This window comes from Callionymus lyra, chromosome 12, assembly GCF_982586985.1.
Source record: "Callionymus lyra chromosome 12, fCalLyr1.hap1.1, whole genome shotgun sequence".
NCBI lineage: Eukaryota > Metazoa > Chordata > Actinopteri > Syngnathiformes > Callionymidae > Callionymus > Callionymus lyra.
In genome coordinates, this window is record NC_141829.1 from 8,108,689 (window position 1) to 8,129,938 (window position 21,250).

The 21,250-nt window shown below is 40.9% G+C and overlaps 2 protein-coding genes and 1 pseudogene across 2 annotated transcripts; 2 read left to right on the plus strand and 1 right to left on the minus strand.

The window, feature by feature from the left end:
- Positions 1-2,479: 2,479 nt before the first annotated feature.
- On the plus strand, positions 2,480-4,349 carry LOC148068131 (FHF complex subunit HOOK-interacting protein 1B pseudogene; annotated as a pseudogene).
- A 1,385-nt stretch (positions 4,350-5,734) lies between these two features.
- Positions 5,735-10,808, minus strand: LOC148068132 (galactose-specific lectin nattectin-like). The gene is made up of 7 exons (XM_087804576.1): positions 10,644-10,808; positions 8,676-8,729; positions 8,436-8,526; positions 7,267-7,352; positions 7,060-7,194; positions 5,866-5,974; positions 5,735-5,799 (listed from the first exon to the last, which is right to left on the minus strand). The coding sequence occupies exons 1-7, from the start codon at positions 10,806-10,808 to the stop codon at positions 5,735-5,737; spliced, it is 705 nt and encodes a 234-aa protein (XP_087660702.1).
- Positions 10,809-12,892: 2,084 nt separating this feature from the next.
- On the plus strand, positions 12,893-13,837 carry LOC148068133 (galactose-specific lectin nattectin-like). Its single transcript, XM_087804578.1, has 7 exons — positions 12,893-12,925; positions 12,997-13,062; positions 13,129-13,162; positions 13,244-13,329; positions 13,395-13,529; positions 13,600-13,708; positions 13,770-13,837. The coding sequence occupies exons 2-7, from the start codon at positions 12,997-12,999 to the stop codon at positions 13,835-13,837; spliced, it is 498 nt and encodes a 165-aa protein (XP_087660704.1). The 5' UTR covers positions 12,893-12,925.
- The last annotated feature ends 7,413 nt before the right edge of the window (positions 13,838-21,250 follow it).

Below are 21,250 nucleotides of genomic sequence, written 5' to 3' on the forward strand. Positions count from 1 at the left end.
AGCCTTTTCCTGATAACCTTTTCTTAACACTTGTGCGTCCCTTAACTTTTGCAACTTCTTCTTATTTCCCTTCCACATATTCTCATCTACCATGACTATCAGTATGTTATGGTCATGACACTTTAAGCATGTCCGACTTCCCTGCTTCCATAAATACTGTAAGATTAAAAATTATTATACACGATAAGTATACGCCATACTTAAATTAATGCTAAATGATAATCAAAAGATAAAGTATAAATCGTTTGAATACACATTCACAATCAACATTTCACTCAGACTGATTTACACTCAAGACAAGCTTGAAACAGAATTAGAGACATAACACCGGTTATTTAAAAAACATCTGTTTGTCTGCCGTTTCACACCTTGGGTCATGGATCAAAGAATGAAGCGGGACACATCCAGGAGGGGGGGCTGGAAGACGGAGGCCCCCACCCGAGAACATTTGAATCATAGATTGCAAGAGGGCAAGTTAGGAAGTTCGCTCTGAGGGTGATCGAGACACAGGCAACTTGAAAGAACCATTTTCCCCGGAAAAGACGACCCCCTGGGCGGGAAATTTGCCTTAAATATCGCAATGTTTCTACAGCTTGGGACCATTCCTCCGTGGCTATTGAACTGTAAAGCTTGTATTTTGTTTGACTTGAAGCGGCTAATAAACGACCCGTGACACTCTGCATTGACCATTTCTCTCTACAAAGCGAAGCATAAGAACCGGAAGTAAAGGCGTGTTGGAGCGACCGGAACGGAGTCCTGTTTTGACCGATTTAATAAGAAAGATAGGAATAGGAAAGAAATACCAGATAAAGGTCTAGATGTAACGTGTCTTTTCCCAAAATCTATTGTTGCTAATCAGGGCATTCAACAGTTTTTGAAACCCCTAATCTGGACCTAACACAAAAGATTTTCTCCACGATTAACCTTATTTTGTGTCACCTACAGAACCCGAAACCAGAACTGCAGGATCACAAACAACAATACTCATTTTCATAGGGTGTTACTGATGGGAAAGTCCTGAGCTAAAGTATGTTCTTCAAATTTTCTTAACCACACAGATTATTATTTGAATTGTATCCAGTTGTGGCTGTGTGAGGAAGGAATATAAGGATTAGAGATGCCTTTGTGCCAGGAACTGGTCTCTGAAGGAGTAGACGCCAACCTTGACTTAAAAATAATTTAGGTTTGTCTTTGGTGGATACCTTTGGGGAAGATAATTAACGGACTGTGAGACTGGAATGAAGGTACAGTATAACAGCGAACTAACAGCTCTGGGCATTTAAACTGATGTCCTTCTTGCAAGTAAATATTTGTGGCTTTAAACTAAACCTGGTGTTGGTTCTTTGGGTTTCAGCTCTAAGTCAGTTTCCTGAACTGACAGTAAAATCAATAAACTTTTCAAAGGATAAAAAATTTGAGCCTGGTAGCACAAACACGACCACATTGATTCATCCGCCTTCAAATCTGGATGACAGCAGCGATCATATTGACATCAAACCAAGTAAAATAATTATTTGCGTACATCTGTTCAAAACAGACAAATAAATTAGGAGGAGACTTTTTCTTGCTTTTTGAGTAAATGAATGAAACCTATTCAGGCTTCATAGTTGATACTTTCAAGAACCAGACCAGTACAGTCCCGGGTCGTAAAACCCAATCGTGAAAAACGAGAATTGTCTTTTTTTTGCAGACGAACAGCAGGAATTGTGTTTTTAAAAGTATGTTGGGATTAGCCGCTGATTTCAAGTAGAGTTAATGCAGGTTCAGCGTGAAGGGAACTAGGGGAAGTTGTAAGTCCTGGTTTTGATCTGGTTCAAACCTTCAATGATTTCAAGAACCACTGGGATTGAAAGCCCATCACAGCTACACTAACAAGAGGTGAGTTATCATGGAATGGCTACTGGTCAAATGTAGGTCACTTATAGACGAGTTAGACAAGTAAGAAGCAACAACACTTATTACCGCTTACCCAAGAAAACCTCAAATTAGCCGTGACAGGAACCACTGCTCCACTGTAGGTGGGAGAAGATCCAAATCTTTTTTAGTGAAAAGTGGAAAACTTTATTAGTTTTCTTCTGCTTACCCAGTTTTGGGTTGGCAGCTTCAGAAAGGAGGCCCAGACTTTCCTCGCCAACACCGTCTAGCTCTTCCCGACGGACACCAAAGCGTTCCCAGACGAACTAAGGAGACATAGTCTCTCCAGCGTGTCCTGGGTCTACTCCCTGAGTCTTCTACCAGTTGGACATTCCCTGAACACCCCACCAGGGAGGCGTCCTGGAGGATCCTGATCAGGTGCCTAAAGGTGATACACTAGAAAATCTACTTACACCGAAAAAAAGGTTTAAGAAAGTGTCTAGAAAAAAATTAACTAGCATTCTTTTTCAGGTTGTGCAAAAAAGGTCGTCTTCAAATATTCTCAGCCATTTGACTAAAAAACACATACCGACATACCCAGAATCCCACATGTATTTATCTTGGAATGGAGGTATGTTCTGTTGGGAATTTCAGGGATCCACTATCATGTCTTAAGATTCAGAAACAAGCGATTCAAATGAAAAGTTCTTCTGGATTCATAGACCTGTAGTTAAGATGCCCTTCCAGGAACCGATAATTGCTTAAGCTAGCGATTAGCCAACTCAATGTTTGGGTCTAATAAGTTCTGCGGTACCAAGAAGACCACAGACCCCTTTTGATTCAGGATTGTTATGATCCAGGTTTTATCTGATCCCAAATTTGTACTTTTGAACAGTCAGACACCATTTCTGACATAGGTTGTGTGTACAATCGTGAATTTGCAAATCTGGGAGGGTTTCACTAGGCAACTGAGTTTTGGAAACTGCCACAGATTGACTCAGTTTCCTCATTAGGGTAACATACGATACACTTCCTAGCCCCCAAATCTGCTGCCCTGCACCCACCTGATGCTGAGTCAAAGCAGGTCCATTAGGGAAACCGACGTCTACGGGAAGTCTGCTAACAAGTTCCTGTCGCTCATTCCTGAATGTTGTCGTGTGAGTGTGGCGCCATCTGCTGACCGAGAAGAGGAAGCTCCGTTGTGGGGAAGAGGTGAGTAGGATTGTGTTGTTGAAAGTCGTGAAGTCGTTTAAATCTGTGGTGTTTTGTCTGCCTGAAACACGGAATCCCCGGTTCCACCTAGACCAAGCACACCGTCCCGCCTGTCCTTCTTCATACGCCAACAGAGCAGCGGTGGATTGGGGGAACCCTCGACCCCCACCGGCGTGGAGTCGCTGCAGCCGGGGTCTTCCAGCTCCATGTCCCCTGACGGCGTGACTCACCAGCATGGCCAGTTGGACTGCCTGGAATGGGACTCTGGCTATCTCGAGTATCTCAAAGACGCCAGGAGAGGCGTGGAAATCTGCTCGTGGGCCTGCCGGGACTGGTCAGCTCCATACGACGGAGAGAATCCCTCTGCGAACACTGCACCCCCGCCGCCTCTTCCCCCGACATCCAACCCCTCTCTGGCCATGTTCCCGGAGCACTTCTCGTTGCAGCACTCGGGCGGCAGCGAAACCCCACCCGGCCAGCAGAGGGCGGCGGTGGTGGCGGTGGCACGCTCGGAGTGGTCGAGCAGCGAGCGAGAGAGCGGGGAATGGGACGTGACCATCGGGGAAAACAACTGCATCAGCCTGACGACGCGCTCCAAGAAGTGCAGCTTACAGAGAGAGGAATTCCTGCCAAAACCAGTTCCTCCTCTGATCCCTTCCTGTTCGTCCGACGACACGTCATCAGGGTCTCGCCAAACGTCGTCCGCTGCGCCTCACATTCCAGCCACTGCCATCACCGTCAGCTACCAGGCCGTGTACAACGGGCCAATAAGGCCGGACAACGGCTGCTCTCGGTTCTTGGACGAGAACGCCAACGGATCCATCGTCACCTGCACATCCCAGACCTGCCCTACCCTCTCACAGTCCATGTTTACCAAGAGCGACTCGAGTAATGCGACGTCTCACTGCACCACCTCCCTCAGTCAGCCCAACAGCGATACCTCATACTTGCAGGGTGCACTCTCAGATCTTCCAGAAGCCAATAACACACAACAGTCTGTAGAAAGTCTCATCAAGGAGCTGCTGGAACAAGCTCCGGGAGACCCTCAGCTCCCTGGGGACTCCAATGGTCAGGGCATCAGCATTGAAGCTTTCACCCAGGAGCTGAGAGAGCTGGAGAAAAGGGTGAAGGAGCGCGGCGGCTCAACCGACCAACAGGAAGAGGTCGCCGTAGAGACGCAGGAGGAGGACCCAGCACTGCCCGGCGGCTCCGAAGCGAAGGTGATCGGCAGCTACAAAGCAGAGCCGTCTGCGGCGAGCGTGTGTAGTCCTGAAGACCCTTGAACCAGCCGGCATCTCAGCCCTACACAGGTACCCCCTTTTTCACAACATGCGTCAGATTTACTTTAACTGAGACAAGTCTTCCAAACCCTCTTAGATCCAGATGGAACTACTGTGTATTGGCAAGAATTTAGTTTACAATACGTCTCACGATACAGGGGCAACGATACGATGTGTTGCAATAATGTACTTACAGTATATATTTTAGTTTTATTTAACTTTAAGTGTGAAATCTTAACAAACTTATCTCAAGACACTTTACAGTTTAAATAAGACTATATGGGAGGAAAGAAAAACTGGTACTTATCAACAATGAGTGAATCACATTGTGACAGTGGCGAGAAAAAACTATATTTTGTTCGAAATTCAAAATATGTTCAAAGATCAGCTTTAAAAGATGCTGGAGTCGACTGTATCCTCCTGTCCTCAGTCGTCGCCAGGATATTGCTGAATTTGACTTGGGGTCTGCTGCCAGAATAGCAACATAAATTAACAAATGCTGTGAATATTCACATTCAAATAACACATCTATACAGTGCTGGTTTGAGAAGTAATATCCGATATTTAAGTTTATTTATTTTTGTCCGTCACTATTGGTAACTGAGACGCCCCCTACAGGCCAAAAGAGAAAAACACTCCTCCGCTCCTTCCTGCTCAACACCAACATGGTCTTCCAAACGAGCGTGAAGCCTCGACGCGAGGAATTGTTCGGAAAACGATTGAAGAAGTTTATATTTTAAGAGTGTTTTTAGCAGAAGCTAAATGGCTAACAACTGGTGATATTTAGCATGTTAGCATTTTACCGTCGGTTACAAACACATTTAAATTAAAAACTAGATAATAATATATTTAGGATTATTCCTTATGTCGATGCTTCAGTACAAGAGGGACGTTACAAATGAGCAGTATGGAGGTTTTTGGAGGTTTTCAAGTGTCTTTTGGACGAATTAAAGTGAGTCACGACTGTCGATGGAAATACGTTTTTGTCTATAACTCTAAAAAAAAGAACAGATCACTCTGAAAATAATCCCAACCCTTAGTCGACATGAGGGCGAGAAGAAAACGAGTTTGAATTTTGGGTTGAACGACCACTTTAACTGTGCCAAGCGTGTCCAGAAACCTTCATGTTTTACCACTTCTTCAGTTTGAATTTCTCGCGCTGAAGTCATTTCTTCCTAATTTGCACCTGATAACAAGCGACTTTAGAGATTAATTTTTCATTATCAGCTTCAATAACTTCTGGCAAAACTGGATCCTTACGTGAGCAGATTTATTGAACAGAATAGTGATTCAAGGTGGAAGATGATGGTGATATTTATGGAAATGGCAAAAAAAAAAGAAGCGCGAAGGCGGCGAGACGTCATTTCATCGACGCCGTGGCGTCTTCTTTACTTGGTCATGCCGCACACGTAGGAACGTTTTTGGTCGCACTTCCATTCGTGCCAGTGGGAATCTGAGGAAAAGATCACACCGTTTGGAAAGTTTTTAAAATTCAAATGTTGGCTTTTTTTTGTCTCACCGTCCGGGTACAACAGCACACACTCCTTGTCGGTTTTCATCTTCTTCAGGTTTCTAGACGCGGTCATTGTATAGAATCTATTCCCGTCGAGCCAGAGCCAGGCTCCGTCCTTGGAGAGAAGAAGAACAATTTCACTACACGACATGATACGTGACATTTTCTTGTCTATTTTACATATATTATACTTTTTCTAATTATCAAAAAAAAAAGGATACCTCTAGTACTTGACAATGTTTCTCAACTTAAAAGTGACAAAACAAGCATGAAAATGAACTAAAATCAATGAAGGAGCCAAGGCCTTAAGCAGGCAAGTTTATTTATTTGATGGAAAAAGATTCCAACACACGAGAAGTTTCTTCAAATCTCAATTTGAAAGTGATTCTATGCGATTTGAAGTCGAGTGACGCCAGTGAACTAAAGTGGTAGTTTTTAGTCCGACGGGAGACTACATTTCCCATGAGCACTAAACGTCGCAAAAGTTGCCATGTCCCGGTTTATAGCAGTTGAACAAATTTTTTGGTTCCAGACTTCCATTGATGAATGAAGGATGATACTGATGAGGTAATGAATCAGATTGTGGATAACTAAATATGATACGACGGCTTCAATTTATCCTTTGGACCATAATCCCTATTTTCTGTGAACAGCAAGTGTTCCCCCTTAAAGGGCACCTAATATTCAGATTTAAGTGTCTCTTAAATTGTTCCAGGACCTCTATTATACTCATCAGTATGTTTCTTTTTGCACAAATCTCTCATTTAATAAAGATATTTACATTAGAAAATACGCTTAAGCCCCGCCCACTTAAAATGCGCTTTTTTTGGCTGAGAATAAGTCACGTCCAAGCAACCACGCCCACTCTGCTCTGATTGGTCCACAAAACACGAGTTGCATTCAATGACTTTCGTAAATTTCAAACTCACGTTTTGTACATTAATGACAAATAACAAAAATAAGGTTTGATGCTTAATGTACACGTTACAAAAACACCTAAAGGCAGAAGTAACTCACCATGCCTGAATGACTTTTTTTGCTTGAATGCACATACAAATGATTTCACTACGGAGATGTTTCTGTTTCCATAAGGTATAACATGTCAAAATGAAGTTGCTGCTTCAAAAGCTCAGCTTTAAGTATTTCCTTTCAGGTCACACGTGTTTAACACAACGTCTTAAAGGTTCTGTGAAGATGTACCTGGATGCTGTTGAAGGCACCGATCCAGACTGGGTTGTTGGCAGCCGCGAGTCTTTTCACCATGCCTTTGACAAACCTGTCCTCCCAGGCTCCTCTGATGGAGGTCAGGTGTCCTCCGAGCGAGACACAGTGTTTCTGAAATCAACAGCCACGAGTTGATACGGTTGTTGTGACAGGAAGACGGACGGCGGAGAGATCCCGCCTCACCTCGGCATCGAACCAGGTCTTGGCCTTTGAATGGTACATGTAGCATCGGTTCCACGTGGTGGTCCATCCGGCGGGGCAGCAGCGAGCTGCAAACAAGCACACAAGTCTTTACTTCAGGTGACCAACATCAAGCGCACAAGTCTTTACTTCAGGTGACCAACAACCAGCGCACAAGTCTTTACTTCAGGTGACCCACAACAAGCACACGTGTCTTTACTTCAGGTGACCAACATCAAGCACACAAGTCTTTACTTCAGGTGACCAACAACCAGCGCACAAGTCTTTACTTCAGGTGACCAACAACCAGCGCACAAGTCTTTACTTCAGGTGACGAACAACCAGCGCAAAATTCTTTACTTCAGGTGACAAACAACCAGCACACAAGTCTTTACTTCAGGTGACCAACAACAAGCGCACAAGTCTTAATTTCAGGTGACCAACAACAAGCACAAACGTCTTTACTTCAGGTGACCAACAACCAGCGCACAAGTCTTTACTTCATGTGACCAACAACCAGCACACAAGTCTTTACTTCAGGTGACCAACAACCAGCGCACAAGTCTTTTCTTCAGGTGACCAACAACCAGCGCACAAGTCTTTTCTTCAGGTGACCAACAACCAGCGCACAAGTCTTTTCTTCAGGTGACCAACAACCAGCGCACAAGTCTTTTCTTCAGGTGACCAACAACCAGCACACAAGTCTTTTCTTCAGGTGACCAAAAACCAGCACACAAGTCTTTTCTTCAGGTGACCAACAACCAGCACACAAGTCTTTTCTTCAGGTGACCAAAAAACAGCACACAAGTCTTTTCTTCAGGTGACCAACAACCAGCACACAAGTCTTTTCTTCAGGTGACCAAAAACCAGCACACAAGTCTTTTCTTCAGGTGACCAACAACCAGCACACAAGTCTTTTCTTCAGGTGACCAAAAACCAGCAAGTGACCACTTTACAACCAGCGCACAAGTCTTTTCTTCAGGTGAACAAAAACCATTGAACACCTATGCGATTCAGAAATGATTCAGACAGACATGTAAACTCTGTGTTCTTCTCTCTCATACAAGTAAAATGTGTGAAAAAAAAGATTTGATTTCTATTCTTTGTTTAAGTAAATTGTAAGTCAGATTCCTAACCTGCCAGTTATAATAGAAAATGTAAAATATACTGACGTTGGTAGTAGTAGGAAGGATACGCAATCCGGGAGGCAGACGATGCAGAGCGAGCATTCGCTGGTTGATCATCTCGCAGAGATCCCATTCCCTGTAACAAATGTTTATGTTTTATAATGTGAAAAAGGATCATTAAAGTATCGCCTTCATAAAGTTTATGTTAATTCACAATAATGTTGTTTTTTTTAAGTTGATTATTTGAGATTTACACAAATAAAAATGTTGTCTGAGAGAACAAACCGTCAGAACTGCACAAGACAGGCAGACGAGCAGAAGCAGGTGAGACGAAGCCATCTGGAAAAAAAAAAATACACAAGAAAAAAAGTTTTTAAATTTCATTTTTTTCAAGCTAATACACCCTGTTTCTTTTCTGTATCTAATCATCTTTTTTTTTTTTTTTTTTACCTTTTTTGTGTTTCTCTCTTGCCTTTGCCAACACCTTTGCAAGATCTCCGTCGCAGTGCGAGTGCAGCTGAAGAGAGATTCTGCCTCTTTATATCGTTGGCCCTGGATGAGGAATGTATCGCCGTGACAACCAGGTCCAGAAATGATGGCACCTCCACCCGAACACACCTTCACTGTACAATTAATGCTAATTGTAATTGCAATCTCATTTATCTCAATTTATTTTTTAAATTGCATCTTCTGAATCTGTCACTACTTGAAATTGCTTGTTCAGCTATGAGCATGAGAAAACTTGATTAAGTTGTCACTAATACAGAACAGGTTTTAAATAAAAAGTGACTACAAAGTAACGCACAAAAGTCAACTGCAAGTCTCGCATTGGTTTTAAATTTTTGGTAAATTGGTTTTAAAGTTCGTGGATTTCTCTGAATAGTTAGTAAAGTTATTGAAAATAGTGGAAAAGATGTTTTCATAATACAAAATGTTGAACTAAAAGCCGAATGCAAGTCGTGCTGGAAAGTAAAGAAGATATCTTTCATAAAATAAATCAAGACTTCTTCACAGTACTCTTGGCTGAATCCTTTGAAAAAAATTTGCTTTAAAAATACTTCAGCAACTCAAGAGGGTTGAATTGTTGAAACTTTACTTTTTATTCTGGCTACTTTTAAGGTACTAATACTTTTTTAGCAGTAGTTTATTTATTTACAGTCAAGCCAGACTTAACAGTAAGTGAATGTGACACACATTTACAAACTAAATAAAATAACAAAGTTCCAGTTTTTGTTTCATGAATCTGTACATTTTAATAAAAGTTTGAAAATGTATTTCAATAATTTGACATTTATTTTCAATATTTTGTCAATTTTGTTTTTAAAACTCTTGATATTATCCAAATAGCTTTGTGAATTTGTTTCAGTATTTGTAAATTATCATTAAATATGCTGTTATTTTCTTTAGGGTTTTTAAAATGTGTTGTGTAAATATAAATAATAGAGAGTTTGTTTTTCACTCATTTTTCTTGTTGTACAGGTTTATCTTTTAAGTAAACTGGGCGAAAACGATTGTCTTGACGTGTCAAGAGTAAAATGTTACTTGAGAGAAAAAATACTTTTTTCCTTAAAAAAAAACAAAAACACATCAGACAGTAAAAAAAAAATAGTGATTATATAAATTCCTTTTTCTTTCTGTATCTCGGGTTACAAAATCCGTGTTTTTACTTCCTCATGGGAAAGTTCAGAGAAACATATAACTTCAAAATCAAGGTGATATAACAATGTTTTCTCAATGTTCTAATTTCATATGTTAATGAGAGAAGGCGTGTCTGTGAATAAGTTAATTGAGTGAAAACTTGTGGTTGATCGAGCTCTTAGAAATGTTCTCAATTATTTTTTAATGTAGCCATTAGTCAGACCTGTTATTCCACGTTCCACGTCAATAATATGAAGTAAACACATTTATTTCTACTGGATGACCTTAAACCTTTCAATCTTTTCTTCTACTCTAATTATATGATTGTTACACCTTCACCATCGTTATAGCAAAAACTCTTGGTGCAGGTGAGACACATCATCAGTGTTGTGTTGTGTTGATCAGGCCCCGGATTGTGTCTGAGTAGCTTGTGTAGCCCAGGGATCCCCCCCTTATCCACAGCCACCTTGATGCCTTTTCTGCTGCGTTGCCTTGTAGCTTTCCTAATCTGCAGTCCCTTCACTCCCAACATTTTGAGTGCCCTGATGAGAGACTGGCCGACAAACCCTCTGCAACCGACCTTGATTGGGTTGCATCGGGTCCTTGTTCGCCTACCAGCTCCTGATCCAGAACCTCATCAAACTGGAGCCGCTCTCTTTCCTTTTGGTTAGCAGGCCACATGACCCAGCGGTGTCCTGAAAGCCTGGCATGGGGTGGGGCTTGTGGAGCGTCGAGGGTCCGGGCACTGTGGGTTGCGTCCCAGCCGGGCTCCTCCCACATCTAACCAGGTACTGGACCGGTGCGTTGCTCCACATGCTTTCCTGTCAGACGTTTCATTTTGGCCTGATGGATCTTCAGGCCATGCTGGTTCCTGCACACTTTGCCACATGAACAGACTGCGCTCGTTGCCGCTATAAATGTTCGTAGCCTGTTTATCCGTCCTGCTAGGGTGCTCATCCTCCCCCCCTCTCGGGGAGTTTTCCGTAGCTTCTTGTAGGTGCTCCCTCTGTGGAGCTGCAGCTTGGGTTGCTCACCCTCTCTGCCTATTCATAGTCCTCATCCGGCCTATTCCTGGCTTGGCCAGATGAACTTGTTATAGCAAACACTCTTGGTGCAACTTAGACACATCATTAGTGTTGCATCCTGGGTTCATAGGGTGTTGACCCTGCCAGGGTTGATCAGGAATGCTCCTCTTACACAAACCGGTTGGTTTCATGGTACCGGTGGCTGGATTCCTGAAAACAAAAAAGCATTCCCGCGCCTCAATATCGGCCAACACCATGGGTCACCATGGACAGTCCTTAGTTTGTTTTGTTTTTTGCCGCAACCTTGTATTTGGCTGAGCATCTCCAAGAGGGATGATTATGTTTCCTTGGAAATTCGGAACACTTAACCAGAACCACAAACCTAGAGACATTTGCGACAATACAACTCCACGTAACAGTGTCCTATTTTGGGGGTTTTAGGATATGGTCGCCCTACAATACATATTTTTTTCTGATAAGAGCCTTCAATGTTCTCTTATGTTCCAAACATTAATATTGTTTCTGGACACACAAGGCGAAGTAGGCTCAGGCGTAGAACCAGATCACGTTGAAAAGACTGTGTCTCTTAGTTGGCCAAGGAAAAACCTTGGTAGTTCCATGAGATTTCTAGGCTAGGGGGAAGTCGGGGACCTCTGGTCTTCAGCTCCTGCTGTTGCCGAAAACCTGACCTCAGAAGAATGAATGGATGGATACTATTCCCTCAAAGTAGACCTCCAAGTAGTGATGGGCTGATGAAGCTTCATGAAACAGTGTCATGTTGTTTAGAGGTCAGTAGGTGGCGGCTTCTGTTTAAAAATGAAGTTTCATTAGAACAGTTGTTCAAAACAAGGTAAAATAATTCAGAGACGCCATCTAGTGGACTCTGTGGATAATGACACTGATGCTCATGAAGCTTCATCCGACTATCAAGAGTATCAAGACCGAGAGGAGACGAATTAAAGGAGTAAAATAAGAATCACAGTTTATTTTTCAGCATCTCCACAAGGCCTGGTTAAATGTTTAGAAACACAAGACCTAACCAAGCGACAACTCCATCTATCTGTGGCGATTCACGGTATGGTCGCCCTTAAATACCTCTTTTCCTCATAAGAACCTTGAATGTCTTGATTTGTACCAACCATTACCCTTTTCCCTGGACACACAAGGTGACGTTCTGTAGACAATTCCAACTGGGTGGAGGCCCTGGTGTAGACCCACTGGACACATTGAAAATACTATATCATTTGGCCCAGGAATACCTTGGTAGTTCCAAGAGGTTTGTAGGGAAGGGGGAAGATGGGATCTCTTTTCTTCAGCTCCAACATGTTCACTAAAAGTATACCTACCACACAGAAGAGTATCAAGACCAAGATGAGACGAAGGTGAGGCAACACAACCGAAACATAACACAGGGTATAGCACAAACATATTTGCTTTTCGGGTCACCTTGACCCTGAGATAACACAAGGGTTAACTGCTTAAAGTATCAAGAATGCCAACAAACTGTATTCTAATAAATGTTAGATAAACTTTGTGGGGTATATAAGCACTTGATCAGGAGAAAATGGAATGTGTGGCAGGGATACAACTGTTGACTTTGTATACGAAGCTCGGGTGAACCAGATACGTCAAGTAATGATAGACAATTATCAGAGATGTATTCAAACAAGAAGATAATGGGCTTAACCTCCCAGCATTAAGTAACTATTGAAAATTGGATAATTAAATACATTATTGTAATTCCAAGTGAAGGTGTATCCCGGTGTCCCACAAACTTTAGAGATCTGCGAGAGTATATAAAGAGCAGTCACGCCTGAGACAGTCATCAGTCAACGCTTGTTCATCACCACCGCGAAGATACAACCAGTGAAGGTAGGACCTCGCCGTCGATGCATTTTCTTTCCTTCAACGGGAGCTTAGCATTATATTTGCGTCTCTTCCAGATGTCGTCGTCATCGCTCGTGCTCCTGCTGGCCTGCCTGAGCTGTGCAGTTTTGTCCGCCACCTCTGTGAGTCTCGAGTGTTGGAGACAAAGATCTCACGGTTTGTTTTCAACAACTTTCTTGTGTTGACAGTGTTGCTGTGATAAAGAAGAACCTGTCAAACCAGGTCAGTGTTTGGTGATTTGTATCTGATCTGTGGTTATTACAATCAGTTTTTTTTTACAATCAAATTGTCTTTGGTTACTAGTTCGCTGCTGCCCGAATGGATGGACCCAGTTTGAGGAGCGCTGCTACATGTACCACCACACCAATAAGGACTGGGTCAGCGCAGAGGTACTACAACCTGAAAACCTGTGCTCGTCAGAATCTGCCGAGTCATCGACTTCCTCTTGTTTCAGAAACACTGCCAGAAATTTGGAGGAAACTTGGCTTCCATCACCAAAGGCAGAGAGCATATCTACGTCCGTAATCTGATCCAAAGAGTGACCGGCCACTTCCCCCGGGTCTGGATCGGAGCTCACGACTCGGTGGTGGTGAGACTGACTTCCTTGTTCATGAGTTGTCGAACACGGATGAGAATCAAACGAGGGTTTCTCTTTCCAGGAGGGTCTCTGGATGTGGACCGATGGCACCAAATTCATTTACAAGCGTTGGGCCGCGAATGAACCCAACAACCTTAATAAAGAGCACTGCGCAGAGATGAACTGGCGCAGTGAGTAGAAAATCTTCTTTCCTCCTAAAGAGAGGTTCTTACTGTGATATTCCCCCTACAGAAAACTACTGGAACGACCTGAAATGCACCAGAAAAATGGCATACGTTTGCTCCATGATCCTCCACTGATGTCCTCGCAACGACTCAGACATCACTTGTTTCATCTTGTGTTTGTTGGACATTTATTTGAATTTCTGAATCAAATAAAAACTATTAAGCATTCACTCGATCTGTTTTTCTTCATCATTGAGTGTTCTTTTTGCAATTCAGCTGAAACGGAGCATTTTTAGTGGGCGGGGCTTAAGTGTATACCCGATTGTTTAAGATCAATTTTGATAGCGCTTCTGTGTCCCCAACATGTTTCGCTAATGCTAAGTGGGACTGCGTTTCTGACACGTTTCGCTATTGCTAGCCTTTTCCTGATAACCTTTTCTTAACACTTGTGCGTCCCTGAACTTTTGTAACTTCTTCTTCTTATTTCCCTTCCACATATTCTCATCTACCATGACTGACAGTATGTTATGGTCATGACACTTTAAGCATGTCCGACTTCCCTGGCTTCCATAAATACTGTAAGATTAAAAATGATTATACACTATAAGTATACGCCATACTTAAATTAATGCTAAATGATAATCAAAAGATAAAGTATAAATTACTCGCTTCATCTAAGAGCTTAAACGTTTGAATAAACATTCACAATCAACATTTCACTCAGAAGACAAGCTTGAAACAGAATTAAAGACATAACACCGTTTATTTAAAAAAACGTCTGTTTGTCTGCCTTTTCACACCTTGGGTCGTGGATCAAAGAACGAAGCGGGACACATCCAGGAGGGGGGGCTGGAAGACGGAGGCCCCCACCCGAGAACGTTTGAATCATAGATTGCAAGAGGGCAATTTAGGAAGTTCGCTCTGCGGGTGATCGAGACACAGGCAACTTGAAAGAACCATTTGCCCCGGAAAAGACGACCCCCTGGGCGGGAAATTTGCCTTAAATATCGCGATGTTTCTACAGCTCGGGACCAGTTCTCCGGGGCTATTGAACTGTACAGTTGCCGGAAGACAGTGCGCTCGATCGATCGTAAAGCTTGTATTTTGTTTGACTTGAAGCAGCGAATAAACTACCCGTGACACTCTGCATTGACCATTCCTCTCCACAAAGCGAAGCATAAGAACTGGAAGTGACGGCGTGTTTGAGCGACCTGTTTTGACCGATTTAATAAGAAAGATAGGAATAGGAAAGAAATACCAGATAAAGGTCTAGATGTAACGTGTGAGAGCCGCTGATTTCAAGAAGAGTTAATGCAGGTTCAGCGTGAAGGGAACTTGGAGAATTTTTAAGTCCTGGTTTTGTTCTGGTTCAAACCTTCAATGATTTCAAGAACCACTGGGATTGAAAGCCCATCACAGCTATACTAACAAGAGGTAAGTTATCATGGAATGGCTACTAGTCAAATGTAGGTCACTTGTAGACGAGTTAGACCCACGAGTTGTAAGAAGCAACAACACTTATTACCGCTTACCCAAGAAAACCTCAAATTAGCTGTGACAGGAACCACTGCTCCACTGTAGCTGGGAGAAGATCCAAATCTTTTTTAGTGAAAAGTGGAAAACTTTATTAGTTTTCTTGTGCTTACCCAGTTTTGGGTTGGCAGCTTCAGAAAGGAGGCCCAGACTTTCCTCGCCAACACCGTCTAGCTCTTCCCGGCGGACACCAAAGCGTTCCCAGACGAACTAAGGAGACATAGTCTCTCCAGCGTGTCCTGGGTCTACTCCCTGAGTCTTCTACCAGTTGGACATTCTCTGAACACCCCACCAGGGAGGCGTCCTGGAGGATCCTGATCAGGTGCCTAAAGGTGATACACTGGAAAATCTACTTACACCGAAAAAAAGGTTTAAGATAGTGTCCAGAAAAAAAATAAACTAGCATTCTTTTTCAGGTTGTGCAAAAAAGGTCGTCCTCAAATATTCTCAGCCATTTGACTAAAAAACACATACCAACATACCCACAATCCCACATGTATTTATCTTGGAATGGAGGGATGTTCTGTTGGGAATTTCAGGGATCCACTATCATGTCTTAAGCTTCAGAAACAAGCGATTCAAATGAAAAGTTCTTCTGGATTCATAGACCTGTAGTTAAGATGCCCTTCCAGGAACCGATAATTGCTTAAGCTAGCGATTAGCCAACTCAATGTTTGGGTCTAATAAGTTCTGCGGTACCAAGAAGACCACAGACCCCTTTTGAATCAGGATTGTTATGATGCAGGTTTTATCTGATCCCAAATTTGTACTTTTGAACAGCCAGACACAGTTTCTGACATAGGTTGTGTGTACAATCGTGAATTTGCAAATATGGGAGGGTTTCAGTAGGCAACTGGGCTGAGTTTTGGAAACTGCCACAGATTTGACTCAGTTCCCTCATTAGGGTAACATACTGAAGACATATTCTAAATGACTTTCTATATGTGCATTCATTGATGGGTTGAATGTATGTCCTCTTTCTTATGTACTCAATTGTTAAACATTGATAATGTCATCTCTTGTTCAGATCTTAAACATCTTGTATTCTGTCTGACGACAGCTGCCTTTTCCAGACAGCAGGGGGTCAAAGGTTCAGGGGCTCTGGCCATTTGTGTCTTAACTTATATGGACCTTGGCGCAACTCTGTGTCAAAAGTGCTGACTGTGAAAGACATATGTATTGGTAAAAGAAGGATGGAGCCATGTTGAAATGCTGTCCTTGTTTGTTTACGACTCTTAAAATGTCAAGACACAGAATTTATGGTCTACAAACCTGGTTTGAGATAAGAGGTCTGAAGGAAGTCTGGAGATTCTTTGTTTAGGTCAGTGATTAGGTCAAACAACATCTGTTGTTTATACTGTCGGATTTATCTGAATATCCCAACTCAACTTAATTAACTTATTTTGGGAGTGTCTTGAGGTCTTTAAAAGAAAGGATGACCTAAAGATTAGTGGCCACTCTCTGGAAGGATCTGGTGGGTGAGCCAGGATGTCTGACAGAGACTGGACCGAGCTCGGAACTTCTGGTATTTCTGAACAATTTTAATAATTTGCATTTCTTTGTTAAACTGTTATATTTGAGGTCTTGTACGACCTACTTTTGTAATCATTCTTTTATTATTAATAAATTGACTGTTTTAATTCTAAAATGTTACTCTTCCTTGGATCAAACGAATGCGCAGAACTCATTAGACAGGAAAGAGTTTGACGTTTGAGTTTTCTTCATTTGGTGACCCCGACGTGATCCAAGGAGGAAAAGACGATTCTGGTTGAGGGGACGGGACCTGGATTCCTGGACTCAAAAAATACAAGCTGCGCAGCATAAAACGGTAAGAAGACACCTCTTTATTGATTAGAAGTCTTCTTTTGAGTCCAAAAATATAAGGGTCTTTTTTGATTTAATGAAGCAAGTTGTACAAACCTGAGGGTGTCGACACAAACAACTTGTTCATTGAATTAGAAATGATCATAAGCTGTTAAAATTAAAAAGTAAAAAATAAGGGTCATTGTTGATGCAATGAAGCAGGTTGTACAAACCTGAGGGTGTCAATATAAACAACTTGTTCATTGGATTAATCGTGATCATAAGCTGGTAAAATTAAAAAGTTAAAAAAAATAAGGGTCATTGTTGATGCAATGAAACAAGTTGTATGAACCTGAGGGTGTCAACATAAACAACCTGTTCAATGAATTAAACATGATCATAAGTTGTTAAGATTAATTTAATAAGGGTTGTGATTACTTTCACGATCATAGAAAAGCAGACACATCTGAAAGAAAAAAATAAAATAAATAAATAATTATATTTTTATTAATAGATAAAAATAGAAATAAAACAAATATTTTAATAAGGACCTAGGGTTAAGTCCCTGAATATTGATTTGGAATCAATGTCCTTAAGGGTTGGACCCTGAGTTCTTAAGGGTTGGACCCTGAGTATTGAGTTTAATCAATATCTTAAATAGAACCAAAAAAAGATTGGAGGCCTTGGAAATTGATTAAATCTTAAAGAACCCCAGGGTTGGACCCTGAGTTCAAACTAGGTTGAGTCCTTAAGGGTTGGACCCTTAGTATTGATTTTAATCAATATCTTAAAAAGGACCATAAAAAGGTTGGAGACCTTGGAAATTGATCAATTGATCAATTGATCAAATCCTAAAGAGCCCCAGGGTTGGACCCTGAGTTTGAACTAGGTTGAGTTAAAGACGTCATTTTTTTTTTGGTTAATTTTGTTTTGCTTTGTTTGTGATTATAGCCTGATTATATTGTTGCTAAGAAATTAATTTTCTATGAAGTTGAAATTAATCTGTTGTTCGAAGTAGAATTTTGGGTGCAGCCTGCTGAGCTGAGGAAAAAACCTACGATCTTGTCCTTCTTTAGGTGAATCCCTGGACTAAAACGCAGACAGAGCGTTGATAAAACAAATTCTTTGGAAATAAAACGTATAACATCTTTGAATGTTACGTTTTTCTTTTCTTTTCATAATTTCTTTAAAAAACGTATAGCTTCTGTGAATGTTACGTTCTCCTTTTTATATTTCCTTGATATCAAACTTACAGCATCTCTGAACGTTTCATTTTTCTTCTTTTACTTTCCTAACTTACAGCCACTGTGCTGAGAAACGTCTGTGGACGTTTTCATTTCTTGGGTTGAAAAGCTGCTGTGATAAAAAACTGTAACAAAATGAGTGTGGAAATTGACCGGGAGAAAGAATGGTTTGACTAGGGAATGGTTCCACGGTGTGGTGAATCTGTTGGGATGCAACTTGAAAAAATATTCGATCAAATGAAAAGTTCTGCCCCAACAGACAAGGATGCAGGAAGTTGAAAAAAGCTAAAAGAATAAAAATTTATGAGAAAAGGCAAAGCTGGACATGCTCTGGGTGTTGACGGAAATGTTTGTGAGACTCTGCAGGAGAGTGTCTCTGAGAGGAGAAATTCCTCACAACCCCCGCAATACAGAAAAACAGAGGACAATCCTGGAACCACATGCAGGGTCACGGCGAACCTCCACGTCACTCGACCATCTCTGATCGACGGGAGGAAAGCAGACAACTTGCTAAAGCCAGTGACTTGACATGGAATTGTTGACGACCCAAGAGACTTCTGACTTGGTAATATAAACACAAAAATACACTCATTATGAATGGTTTGGAAAACTAGGCCTTAAAATATTGTTATTGAAAATAAATATTCCTATTAAAAATACCAAACTGATAAGAACTGAATACAATAAATGACTCTAAAGAAAATAATTACACCTAATAAGATTATAGCGCTAAAAATCCTATACCAATAAAAAGTAGAAGTAGGTAAAAAGATAAAAGCTTTTAAATAAATAAAAGTAATTTAGAGAAGAATGTTGAATTGATCGAATTCCATAAACTAGGAATATTTAAATGTTAAAAAATGGAATAAAAATAAAGATTTATTGAGAATTAGACAAAAACAATGTGTCTTCTGCTGAATCAGAGGCTGTCTAGGATTTATGGACAACTCCTCGCGTAAGAAATTCCCAAATAGGGGGAAGGGAAGAACACATAAGAGAAGAAGAACAATACATATTGAAACTGTTTTATTTGCCACAAACCAGGTCGCATGGCAAGTAAATATAATTTACTGTAAATAAAACTTCACTGAATGAAAAGATTCAGCTTGTAAAACAGATATAATAAAACATATAAAAGGAAATACTTAATATTTCCTTTTTTCCTCAACATCAGTGACAAGACAAGAAACTAACTTAAAAATCGAAAAAGTCTAATGAAAGTGTGTTTAGTATCATTAAATTGTGCTACGAAAAGTTAAATAAAGATTGAAAGTGAAATTACTTATTCAACAACAAAACCATCATGAACATAGTTGCTTTTAGAATTGTGCAGTGGTCAGTACCTGACATGAATTAAGTGAGCATAAGTGACTGATACAGGAAAGTGTTTTAAGCTACAATAACTAATAACATCTGATAAGTAATAATGACGCAGCTAAGGTTAAACTAACTGTTAAAGATGAAAATGAATTTGAACATATTTAATTAAAACCAGTTCCATTATTGAACAGGCTCATTGTTGGACAGAGTTCTGTCAAGGTATAACACATGTCTTAACAGGGGGGATGGTAAGGTCAAAAGGACACTGTGCAGCAACAGGCTCCATACTGGGAATTTTAGTTTACTTTTTGTAAATCTTAGTTTAAAAGCTTAAAAATACAACCCACATTGGATCATGAGGTAAAATCTTAGGAAACCAATTTTTCATTTTTAAATAAGTGTGATAGACGTTATTGAGGTTAATTCCATAAGGAAGAAGAATGTGTTTTTGAGTTGATGAGTTTTAATTTGAAATTAATTTGTCTATGTTGGAAAATGATACTGTATTGATCGAAGAACTTCGAACTACTCGTTTTTAAATATCAAAAATAAATTCAAAGCAATTTCTGCTCCACTCGTGAGTGTTTTCTTGCCCATGACATGAAATTAGACTGAACCTCTAGGGGGAGGAGTTCTATCCATGGGATTGTTCACTACTTGGGGTTGGACTCTGAGATCTGTTCCTGCCCTACTAACACACTCCTTCCACTCTGTGACTTTTAACACAATTTTGAGACATAGTGTCTATCTAATTACACTTTTTTCGAAGAGCTTTTCTTTTATGGAGATGAAATTTTCTATCAAACAATCAAAGTACTATGGGTCACAGTGAAACATCAGAAAATGACCATTACTTTGACAAACAATTTTCTGGGGTCCGACAGTCATCACAACAAATGTTTGGTTTAAGAAAAAGGCAAAGTCGCTTCTCTCCCCTCTACTGTTATCACTCTCGCCCTCTGAGCAGCCTGATTCAGGAGAGTATGGAAGGCTGGTTGGCTTATGACGGGTAAGATCCTGACTAAAACCATGGGACAACCTAAGACAGGCACAGTCACGATTACTTGACCTAAGTCCCGTGAGAAGATTTCTCACTGATGGGACCATGCAGGTGATGCTGGTGGGCCGAGGTGGAAGAGAAAGTTTGTCAGAACCCTGTCTGATGATACGACAAAGCCACTTATGGGTGATCCCATGAGGATGTTTGCAAACTGAAGAAAATCCTCCTTTTCTTGCATGATATTGTTTTCTTGTCATTTTCTTGTCCGTTAATTGAAAGCATTGAAAGCTCTGATTTAAAAAAAAAGAAAAAAAAAAAAGGGGAATTCTCTGTATTTTTTATTTTTGATGTGAAATGGAATAATATAAAAAACGGGAAGTAAACTATCCTTTTATCTGCTACTATTGGAAAGGAAAAAAAAAGGGGATAAAAGAAGAGGAAGAAGATATATGGTTGAACATGTAGTACCATTGAATTGGGATAATTTTTAGCAAAGTATTGCTACATCATATTCTGATTGTAAATTACTTGATACGCTGACTGGTTTGGAGTGACAGGCTTGACGACAGAACAATCTCAGATCTACTTTGAAGATGAAAGAGGAAACTTGTTAATTTGTGTTTTCTAGGAATGTTGAGTCTTTACCAA